Source organism: Prunus persica, chromosome G6 (assembly GCF_000346465.2).
Source record: "Prunus persica cultivar Lovell chromosome G6, Prunus_persica_NCBIv2, whole genome shotgun sequence".
In the NCBI taxonomy this organism is placed as follows: Eukaryota; Viridiplantae; Streptophyta; class Magnoliopsida; order Rosales; family Rosaceae; genus Prunus; species Prunus persica.
Window position 1 is genome coordinate 12,188,751 of NC_034014.1, and position 11,121 is coordinate 12,199,871.

An 11,121-nucleotide genomic window follows, 5' to 3' on the forward strand; every position below is an offset into this window, starting at 1 on the left:
GAAACTATCTTTATCGCGTAATGTGTTATGCTCCAAATGTAATGGGTGAGTGAAAGTACTAAATATGTAATTTTTAGCTTGATGCTATGATGAAGTTTAGACCTTGGTGGTTTATATGTGTAATTCTCACATTAGATGTTGATATTTTGTTGTCAATGGCAGTAAGGGGTCGAAATCTGGGGCTTCGTTGAAGTGTGCGGGCTGTCAAGGAACTGGTATGAAGGTCACAATCAGGCACCTTGGCCCCTCTATGATTCAACAGATGCAGCACGCTTGCAATGAGTGCAAAGGTACTGGAGAGACCATCAGTGACAAAGACCGATGCACGCAGTGCAAAGGAGAAAAGGTTGTTCAAGAGAAGAAGGTGTTGGAAGTCATTGTGGAGAAGGGTATGCAAAGTGGACAGAAGATCTCATTCCCTGGTGAAGCAGATGAAGCTGTATGTTGTGTTGTCATTAATTGTGATTTCGTAGTTGTTGTTGATTCTTATACGTAAATGTGGCGGTTGATTAATTTGACATCTCACTTTGGTGATTGCAGCCTGAGACAGTCACTGGTGATATAGTGTTTATCATTCATCAAAAAGAACATCCAAAGTTCAAGAGAAAGGGTGAGGACCTTTTTGTGGAGCACTCTCTGTCCCTCACCGAGGCTCTCTGTGGCTTCCAGTTCGTTTTGACCCATTTGGATGGCAGGCAGCTGCTTATCAAATCAAACCCTGGTGAAGTTGTCAAGCCTGGTTAGTAATGAGCATGAACTCACATGGTTTCGGGTTTTGCTATTGATTGTTGTTTCTCAGACATTTTATTAACCTTGTGATTGGTTTTGTTTGGTGGTACCAAAAATGCAGATTCGTTTAAGGCGATCAATGATGAAGGGATGCCCCTCTACCAAAGGCCATTCATGAAGGGGAAGCTGTACATTCATTTCAATGTGGACTTCCCAGAGTCTCTGAACCCAGAGCAGGTCAAGGCTTTGGAAGCTATTCTTCCATCAAAGCCAGGAGCATCTCAGCTTACAGATATGGAGGTGGATGAGTGTGAGGAGACAACTCTGCATGATGTGAACATGGAGGAGGAGATGAGGAGGAAGCAGCAGGCTCAGGCGGAGGCTTATGACGAGGACGATGACATGCCTGGTGGTGCTCAGAGGGTGCAGTGCGCACAGCAGTGATGATAGTTTCTAGAACCTGTAGAAGTTTTCTGAAGTGATGGGGGCTGAAGAACAACTGATGACTGAGTTAGGAGGGGGGGAGGGGCTTGGCTGTGATGATGGATGGCGGTCTAGCTAGTTGGAGTCTAGAATTTTGGAAAACTTTTATAATCAAATGCTATGTTATGATTTTGAACCTGTTATTCTTGAACTATTGATAAATGACCATCACTCTTACTACTCTTTAAGAAATCTTTTCTTTTCTGTGCCCCTTTGATCTTTTTTGTTTCATTATTATTTTTAAATGCTGAATTGAATGCTGTTGTGTAGCGAATATTAATTTCTGGTAATGACTTCTTTTTGGCTTTATGTACTTTTGCTGTCGGTAACTGAGGTGGTAATTGTATGTTCTTATTATAGTAATTGTTCTTTTGCTGATCTTCAGGATCTTGACAAACGAGAGCATTTTTCCTTTGCTTATTACCATAAATTGGTGCCGTCGAATGAGTACAAATTTCAAAATTTATATTGATCCAACGGTAATAAACCCTAAAGTGGTAATTTGATGGTGAGCAAAAGTGTCCTCGACAAGTAATGAGCTAGTTACTGACCAATAACAAATATGACGTGTGATAACAGTTTCACTAAAGATTTCTCAGTCCAAAGACCCTTGACTTTTCTCTTTTCTGAGCAGGATCTTTTGTTGGACATGGATATGCTTTTTTTATCTTCTCGTGTTTGTTTCTGGTCCACTGAAAGCTTTTTCTAAACATTTTTGTTCAATCAGAACTAACTCTTAAACATTAAGAAATTGATGAAATTGATTTTGTTAACAAAGTCCAGACCCTGTCTCTTTCTGGACCTTTTTCTTTTCCTAGAGAAGGATCTATTGGTGGGCATGGATATGCATTTTTTTTGGCCTCTTCTCTTTATTGATGTATGTGCGAGGAGTAACATAAGAGGCCAAATGTGATAATTTCCCGAACTTCATAGACCATTTGTGAAAATAACTGTATAAAATATGTAGGGTTCCATCATTTAGCCAATGGGACATTTTAAGAGACGCTGCCGTTTTCATGTGCACAACATCCAGATTGTGGACTCTTTGAGAAAACAGAGGATCAGTATCTGAGTCCAATTAGCCCAAATAGAACTTGAGAGTCGCTGAGAAAGGCAAAATGTTCACCAAATGTTTGGAGTGGGAGGAAAAAACTCTCCAAGAAACAATCAATTGGATTTCATAACATAGGAAATTTTCTCTATGAAATGATATTCAGTAAAAATACTAGTCATGTGGGCTTTCTATCTTTTTATGGAGATACCGAAGTACCTGCAGGATAGAAGTCTTTGGCTTATCCCCATATCTAACACACAACTTTGCCACAGCTAGAAGACTTTTAAGCTCCCTAGAATCATAACTATTACCTAGATCAGGATCTAGCATCTTGTGAATGGAGCTACAGAAGCGATACTCTCGGATCCATTGAACCAGATCAGCAGCCCTGTCATCTGATGACTGACCGGTGACGAGCTCCAGTATCAGCACCCCAAGCTGGAACATGATGTTACCGCATTCCTGACCCATGCAATCTGCCAAAAACAAAAAAGGGGAAGATGAGGATTACAATTAGTATTTAAAGGGATGATGGTAAAGGAAGTCAACCTTTAGCGCATGAGGTATGAGGTACTGTGACATAATTTTCACCAGAACTTTGAAGGCCAACGTCTGAAAGCTGTGATCAGGAAAGAAGGTCATTTGATGTTTGACAAAGATGACAGCATTAGCCTTTAGGACACCAAGTAGATCCAAATCTTCAGAAAATGACAAGATAAATGGAACCCTTACCTTTGCATTAAAGTTTTCATCTAGCATGATGCTACTTGAGCTAATGGAGACATGATACATTGGAGGTTCATTGAAGAGAAGCAAATATTCCTGCATTGAAGTTTCAGTACAGTGTAAGCTAAACTCATATGGCCATACCTATACATAATCGATGCAAAGGAACCAAAGAGCTTCAAAGTTCTGCTTGGATTGGATGCAATAAAAGAACCAGCAGATTAAATCCAGTTCAAACAGTATCCTGCTATAGATGTGGAAAATGATACTGCGAGTGCCTAACGATTAAACATAAAAATTAAATAGATAAAATTTTCAACACTAATTTAATATTTGCAAATCATCTTAATAAAACGTGATTTAAGGTGTACAAATTGTTTGTACTGCTAGTTAAGATGATTATGTCTTGCTTCTAAAACATACCAATGCAGCTACCACACCAATGACTATTTGTAGCCTTGTCTTCCAGTCCAAGGGAGTTCTAATGGGATCTGACAACAATAATGTGAAAATCAAATTTTTGCACTGATTTTCTGATACATGCATACACAAACTTCTGTTCAGAATGTTACCAGTAAGATGCTCCTTCAAGCTCCCTCTTTCTATGTTGTCAAAAACTAGCAACCTGAAACAAAAGAAAACGAAAAAAGTAAATAAAAAAATCAAAGGAACAGATCTATAGAAAAAACACAGAGCAACTAATAATTTGTCAGACAACAGCTAAGGTATATAATTATTCATACATTGCAGAGACCATGGACAGAATGAGCTATATCAAAATTATCCTTGGTAATAGACCTAAGTTTGAAGGAATGTCAAAGTTTTTCCTCAAAGGTTTATTATGAGTTTTACGTTACATATAGATTTCAGGAAATTAACAAGAATTTCAAAACCACTGAGAAGAATCAATGAAACAAAGCATCATGTCATGAGCCCATTCAACAGAAACCACACTTAAGCAATGCTGAAAACTAAAAGCTTTTCAAATCGAATATTTTTTTCATAGGAAACATCATTAAAAGAGAAAGAAATATTACAACAAAATGGACAAGATACTGGAGCAAAGAACTAAAGAATCCTAATAAGACAGCTACCTACACCAGTAACAACCTTAAATACACAAAAAGCCAGCAAAGTAGAGAAGACACTAATAAACAGCTGCATTCCAATCTGAAAAAATAGCAGAGAAATATTATCCCAAAAATTTAAAGAGATTGAAGCCCATGGAGATGCCCGACAGTGAACCATCTACCACAGATAATCCATCTCCTCACCCCTAACATTCTCAAATATCCTTCTACTCTTCTCCGTCTAAATTATCCAAAACAATAGCCATCACCACACATATTCACAGAACCATACCCTTATTTCTTCCACCAAAAAACATATGGCCCTTGCAAATATTGTCACACACTCAGCTCGAATGATCACATAGCCTACCTGGCAGTCTTAAACAAAGGGTTATGCTACCAGACATGCAAAAACAAATGGTTGACACTCTCTGCTCCATCTTTGCACATCACACTCCAGTGAGGGAAAAGATATAAAGAAGGTCTTCTCCTCTGAACCATGTCACAAGTGTTAACCCCCCTGATGAGTAAATTCCATGCTAACACCAGTATCTTAGAAGGCACTTTTGCCCTCCAAATTGCAACAGAGGATAAGGACAAAGAAAAAGGTTTCCCATCATTGTCTCAAGTAGGATTTACCAGAAAAATCCCCTGATGTTTCCAACATCCACTTCCTCCTATCAGCCCTTAGTGAAACCAGCACTACACACTCTCTAACAGGGTTGATAAGGACAACAGCTCCCTAAGTTCCAGATCATTCAAATTCCCACAAAATCAAATTCCAACTACAAGAAGGATAAATTAACACATGCTCTAGCAATGCAAAAATGATAGAACTGTGATAATTTATTGAGTCATAATGCGTTTTCCCCCACCCGATTCTCTTCGCAAAGCCTATATTATTCACTACAGAATAAAAAGCTCGAACACAGCTTCAATAACAACCTAGTGTAGTCTGAATTCAATACAAGCTGAAATACAGCATCTGATGAAACAAACACACCACCATAAGATCATGTTGAATGAAGCTGAAATACACATGTTATGGGTAATCAAAAGCAGGGTATATATATATATATATATATATATATATATATATATAAGTACTAAAATTGAGAGTGATTGCTATGCAGTTATCAAATATTTGTGAAAATAGTTTAACCATATAAGTATAAACTGAAAGAAAACTATGCCAGTTGTAAGTAGATACATTATGCCACAAACCTGCAATGTTGCACTGAAATTCCTATAGCCAATTTCACACCTTTATGATTATACAGAACATAACTTATCTCATTTAAGATCAAATTACACGCTATTAAAATGAGGGTCGGGTATCCAAGGTGGAATTTACCACTAGGGATGCCCATCAATTTCCCAGCCTCTTTCCATTTATGGAGAGGGCAAAGCACCCCAACCTCTAGATTTACTGTGGCATATATCCAAGCCATGATAAAAACACATATTTTCCTCTGTTCCCAAATAATGGCCTGTTTGTATGGACAGGTAGGTGGAAATTAAAGAAAGAAAGTGACAGAGTGAAAAAAGGGGATCAGACCGTCTATGTCCAGTAGAGAACCCCTTGAGAGCAAGAAGGTGGCGATGATGCAAGCGCCCCAAGAGTTGCACTTCTCTGTAGAAGGCATCTTTTCCTTGATCGTAATCTCTCATTTCTTTTATCAATACAACCCCACCATCTTGAAATCTGGCCTTGTAAGCAGCTATATGAGAAGTGGTATACATGATACTCTGAAAACCATCTGTTGCTCTCTTTATATCCTTGTATGGAAAACGCTTCATAAATAATACCCTGCCTGAAAATGAGAACATATAACAGGTGAGTAAAATCATTTCCTTATAACCTCTGAGTACAAATTTATTTAAACTCATGTAGTTGGAAAACAAATTGCATCCAATTTCTGTTTCTAACTGACTAAGATATCATGGTCATATTAGAAAAAACTAAAGTTAAATAATTGCCTCATAGTAATTACTTTAAGAGTTGTATGTGAGGAAAACTAGGAATAAATTGTAACTATGGTTTCTCATGCATGTGGGTTTGGTGGGGAGTGAAACATCAAGTGTGCAGGTTTCATTCTTCAAAGAGAGCACCTCATGCAAATATGGATCAAAATCCCTGGTTAACCCCAAAGTTACGGAATCATTTAGTATTAATTTTGCAACATAAAACCATATGCAACTTAACAGTAATTGTTTTTTCCAGACTCAGTCACATTAAACATTCCAAAGACTTGGTCTGTGATCATCAAATAACACAAAAGATAAAATTACGATGAAGATCAACTGAAATACTACAGTAAGAATACTTGACTAGACATTAATTTGCTTACAAACATAACTTATAAAAGCTGAGCATGAGTCAAGCTTGCCTTGTATATTTTTACAAGCTTTTCACCAGATCTCTAACGTGGTTAACTAATACATATAAAAATAAATAAATAAGGCTCTGACCAAGCTGAAATTTGAATTTTGAAGAGAACTTTGGCTCAATTGAAGAGCCAAATTATCTAATAAAAGCACATAAATGAAAATTTTGAAACCGTAGTGCCTACTATTTAGATATGCGTAGCAGCAAAAGTATACTTGGTTAATGTCATTGCATAAAATATACCATCAAATACTAACTTAGATAACCAACGAAATGCAAGTGTGTTTTCTTGTGTAGGCTCACTTTACACAAACTCTTGTCGTCAAATTACTATGAGACTGCTAAATTGATAAAACACATTTTTAGAATATTTTACTTGAATAGCATAGGTGGTGGATTCAAATAATTTCCATTGTCCATGTATAACATGAATATACACTTTTCTAGCTAGAAAAAAGGTAAAAAGCAGTGGTTAACTAGATAAAATTATGTTAAAAGGCATCATAGATTATGATCTGTCCTTGATAAATCCATGAATTTCTCCACAAAAATAAAGTTTTATTATAGAAAAAAATGATATTTTCATATAATTAGTATGCCTTGTGTGTCTTGAAATTTTAGTTAAAATAATGAGAAAATAATAAATCTGAAAATGACAGCTAATGTATCCGGTATATGATATATTAAAATAGAAGCACTCGCATTCCTTATAGTCTCCCATTTGTTTATCATCCCATGACATCATATAAAACCAGCAATCAAATTAGGAAAAGAATGACTGGTGAACACTGTTTTAAGAAATCACTGATGAATATTATTTTATAAGAAATCACTGATGAAGATTGCCTCTCATAAGTCAAACTTCGTGCAAGTTTATATTGACCACAGTGGAAAAGAAAAAAGAGGACTCCATCCTACATTATATCACAACCAAACCAAGAAAACATAATAAAATCTGCTTCTAAAATCCTTGCTTAGTTGGCCAATTTTATTTTTTTTTTCAGATAAAAAAAAAGGCCAATTTTAAGAGAGAATCAATTTTGACACTGCTGACCTACAAAATTATTAGAATCGACCAGTGCTAATGACTAAATTCAGTACAATCTCAAATTTCAGATTCAAAGCTGGCTTCATCCATCAGAATGAATCACAAAACACTCCTTTAGACCAAAAACAGAGTAATAGCTAAAAGCTCCAAGACAATTCAACCAACATCAGCAAAAACCAAAACAAACCCAGGTAGAATTCAGCAAGTTAAAGTCCAAATTCCATCAAATTACATTCAATCACACTAAATTAAGAAACTCCACATTGCTCACAAACCAAAGGAAAAAGCACTAAAAATTCATGGTAAAGAAGTTCAAATACATGAGCAAAAGGTGAAAATTAAAGTACCAGACCGAGATCGGCGAAGCCACGCGAGAAGACGAGGCCGGAGCTTGCGGATCAAGCGGTGGTCCATTTTGGTTAGTTGGAGTGTGGGATCCAAGAAGGAGTTGAAGTAGAAGAACAGAGACGCTGTAAATTTCCATTTTCCTGCTTTATTTATCTCTTTTATAAAGAGAAAAAGGTGGAGGGACGGATTCTGTTTTACCTTCTTGAACCTCCTGTGTCCCTTAATAATAATAGAAAAACAGATCCTACAGTTAAAAGAAGAATGAAGGGCATGCCCCGCTGTACAGTGTATTTGGCAGCATATTGGTGTGTGTGTTTGACTCTATGGGGTGTGTCGGGGGGACTGGTAAGACCTGACAGACACATTTGGTTGACTATTCATTCCCATTTGGATTTGGGGTTAATTTTTCTTTGGTCGTCGCATGTATTAAGTGCATTGCCATTTGTTACGTTAGACTCAATTTTAAATCACTAATAGGACGTTGGTTGGCTTGGCTTAGATATTTGATATGTTCTCTTAAGTAATCTTGAATTTAAGCTTTCATGGTACTTATGTGTGTAAGTTTTTCGTTTTATCCTTCTTAATTTTGGTAATATATCCAACAATTATGATTTGAAGACGGATCAATCGGGTAACCCAATTTAACATAGCAAAACCATTTCAAATATAGTAGTGTACTAGTTTTTTGTTGTCAGAATCTGGATATTCATTAAAATAAAACTGGCCAAAGCCAACATAGAAACAGAACAAAGAAGTTCAGCCATAAGAGGGACAACGAAATTAAAATACAATCCAAACTACCAGACTAAGAAGGAGGGGACAGAGGAAAGATGTTGCTACGTCAACTAACCAAACTTCAATAGGACCTCTCAGCCTTCATGAAATTAACAGTTACATGGGGGACACGGTAGGCCATCTTTATCCAAGATAAAAGTGAGGGAGGATGGGGGCCTTGAAGGAAATATTAAAAACGTAGTTTTATTAAGCCACAGAGGTGAGATACATTTAATCTCTAAGCAACAAAATGGAGGATTGAATCTTTGAGCTTAAACAAAAACTAACCCCAATTATCTTTTTGGCTTAGTCTATATTGTTCCATTCTAGACATTCTAGACCTAGCGACAAAAGGAGATAAGGTTTTACCCTTGAAGCACTAGAGGGAACACAACGCTTCAACCTGGCAAAGGGCACACAAAGCTTCCACGAGACAACTGTGGTATCTTAGCTCAATAACTAATTTACACTATTACAACTTAAGAGATCTTGATTGACATGAAAGTAAAAATTCCGTTTAAGTTCTCTTAGTTGATCGTTTTCAGTGAATTCATTCTCTATTAAATGCCCATACACTTATCTTAGTGTCTCAACACGAATTATTTGAGACAAGTCTTCCTCCTGATTGAGCAAATATAATGTATGTTGGTCTTCGCGGATTGTCAATGCCCAATTGACTATCCTATGACTAAGAACTCTTTAGGTTGTGAGCTTTACAGAGAAACGTCTCATGGACTTAATATCTTTATCACTTCATATGTATCATGAACCATGAACTTGTTGGTTAAATAGGTAATATTAAGACTATTACTTAGGGGTGGGCACAGTCCAGTTCTCACCCCAAATCGGGACCGAAACTTGCACTATTTGTTTAGTTTGATTTTGATGAAAAAATATTCGACCCAGTGCGGTCCGATTTGCCCATAAGCCGGTACAATTTCCCATTTTTCTAGTTTTGGACCAGAATCTTTTCTTTTTTTTTTTTGAAATTTTGAAATCTTTTTTTTACAAAACCAACAAAATATTAATTTTTTGGGATTAAAAATTCACAAATGGCCCAAATTTATGCAAAGGGAGGTGATTGGGCCTAGAAAAAAGAGGTGATTTGGTGCTAGGTGTAGAGGGCTTTTTCTTCCGGCAGCTGTAAATGGGCTGGGCTGCCGTAAATGACAGATTGATGAAATTGTCCCCTGTGTCTGAGTTCGAAAATAAAGCCTCAAAAATGCTTCGAAAAGGCAGTAGAGCCTTAGGAAATATCTTGGTTACCGTCACCAACTAAAATAACAGCAGCTTATAGATGATTTCTTAATGCTTATAGATAAATTTTTCTAGCTTGGCATGAGAGGCTTGTGGCATGGAAGCAAAATCGACATGACTTAGCACTGAAGAGAAAATTATGCTTTCTTGGGGAAAAAGGGAGTGTTAAGGTAAGAAAGGAAAGTTTGCAAGAAGATTTGGCTGAGAAGAGAGAAAGAAAGAACAATGTTCTTCCGACAGCTTGACAGAGATTCTGAAAGTAGTCTGCCAGAAGAGGAAAATGGATAATAAGGGTGAATAATGCACTAAATTGCTGGGTTTTGCAAGCAAGAGAGGAAGCTTGCTCTCTGGATGTGGGTTGATTTCGTTGGGTAGAAGAGGCCTTATTTTATAGCTGCTGGAAACCATCCTTTCCCAAGAAACCATCCTTTCCCAAGAAACCCTAATGGTTTCTACCCAATTAGGCCAAGCTTTTCCCTTCCTTTCTCCTCTCCTCCCTTGACTTTTCCTATCTTGGTGAAATTTCCTCTGCCCATTTGCACAAAATCAGGGATTTTTGGGAGCTCAATGCCCCTTTCTCGCAGCTGTTTCAGTGGGAGACTCTCATTCTCAGGTATTTTTCTTATTCTTTCCTTCCTTCTTCCATGGCTAGATTTGATGAAGGAAAGCAAATGGATGTACAGGCTGGTTCGAAGGGTGTTTCTCCTCCTAGCAGCTTGCGCGTTAATATCCCTTGGTTCCTTGAATGCTTTTGCTTGAAACTTGCTCCCCCCATGTGCTGGAACCTCCCAGCAGCTTTGTTCAATGAACCTTCAGACCTGCCCTTCGTGGCTTTTGTTTTTCAGCCAGGTGCTGAGGCCTTTGTAGCTCATTATGGTAGTTGTATGGGCCAAGGTGGTTCATTAAGTAAGTGGGCTATTTTTATTAAACGTTGGGCTTTTTGGTTGAGTCAATAGGCTATTTTGATTGGGCTATTTTTTTCTCTTTTGTGCTCACCCACATGAAACGGGCATGAGTCCCGAGGCTCCCAAGCAACTCGAGACTTCCATTTCTCTGCCCATCAATGGGCCTCATGTCGATTTATTAACATCCATACCACAACCTACTCAAGCAAGCCCCGGGTATTCGAGTGGCTTGGGCCCACTTAGGCTTGTAGTGTGGTTGGTGTGCAATAATGATTTCTTGCTTGGCATGACATGTCGCTTGACATGCTTTTAATTATGATGCTTGACGAGATAATTAG

General features: G+C 37.5%; 2 protein-coding genes across 2 annotated transcripts in view; one reads left to right on the top strand and one right to left on the bottom strand.

The window, feature by feature from the left end:
- The window catches only part of LOC18773460 (dnaJ protein homolog), a 2,565-nt gene extending 1,143 nt beyond the window's left edge, over positions 1–1,422 (top strand). The window contains exons 3-6 of the mRNA XM_007205197.2: positions 1–45; positions 163–439; positions 541–739; positions 851–1,422. The exon at positions 1–45 is cut by the window's left edge and continues 97 nt beyond it. Coding sequence (XP_007205259.1) covers positions 1–45; positions 163–439; positions 541–739; positions 851–1,173 — 844 coding nt within the window. The 3' untranslated portion in view covers positions 1,174–1,422. The remainder of the gene's footprint in view (positions 46–162; positions 440–540; positions 740–850) is intronic.
- LOC18772253 (probable receptor-like protein kinase At1g49730) lies at positions 2,323–8,074 on the bottom strand. Its single transcript, XM_007205570.2, has 7 exons — positions 7,847–8,074; positions 5,621–5,876; positions 3,565–3,617; positions 3,416–3,483; positions 2,999–3,088; positions 2,816–2,885; positions 2,323–2,742 (listed from the first exon to the last, which is right to left on the bottom strand). Exons 1-7 carry the CDS (start codon positions 7,911–7,913, stop codon positions 2,438–2,440), a joined length of 909 nt encoding a protein of 302 aa, XP_007205632.1. The 5' UTR covers positions 7,914–8,074; the 3' UTR covers positions 2,323–2,437.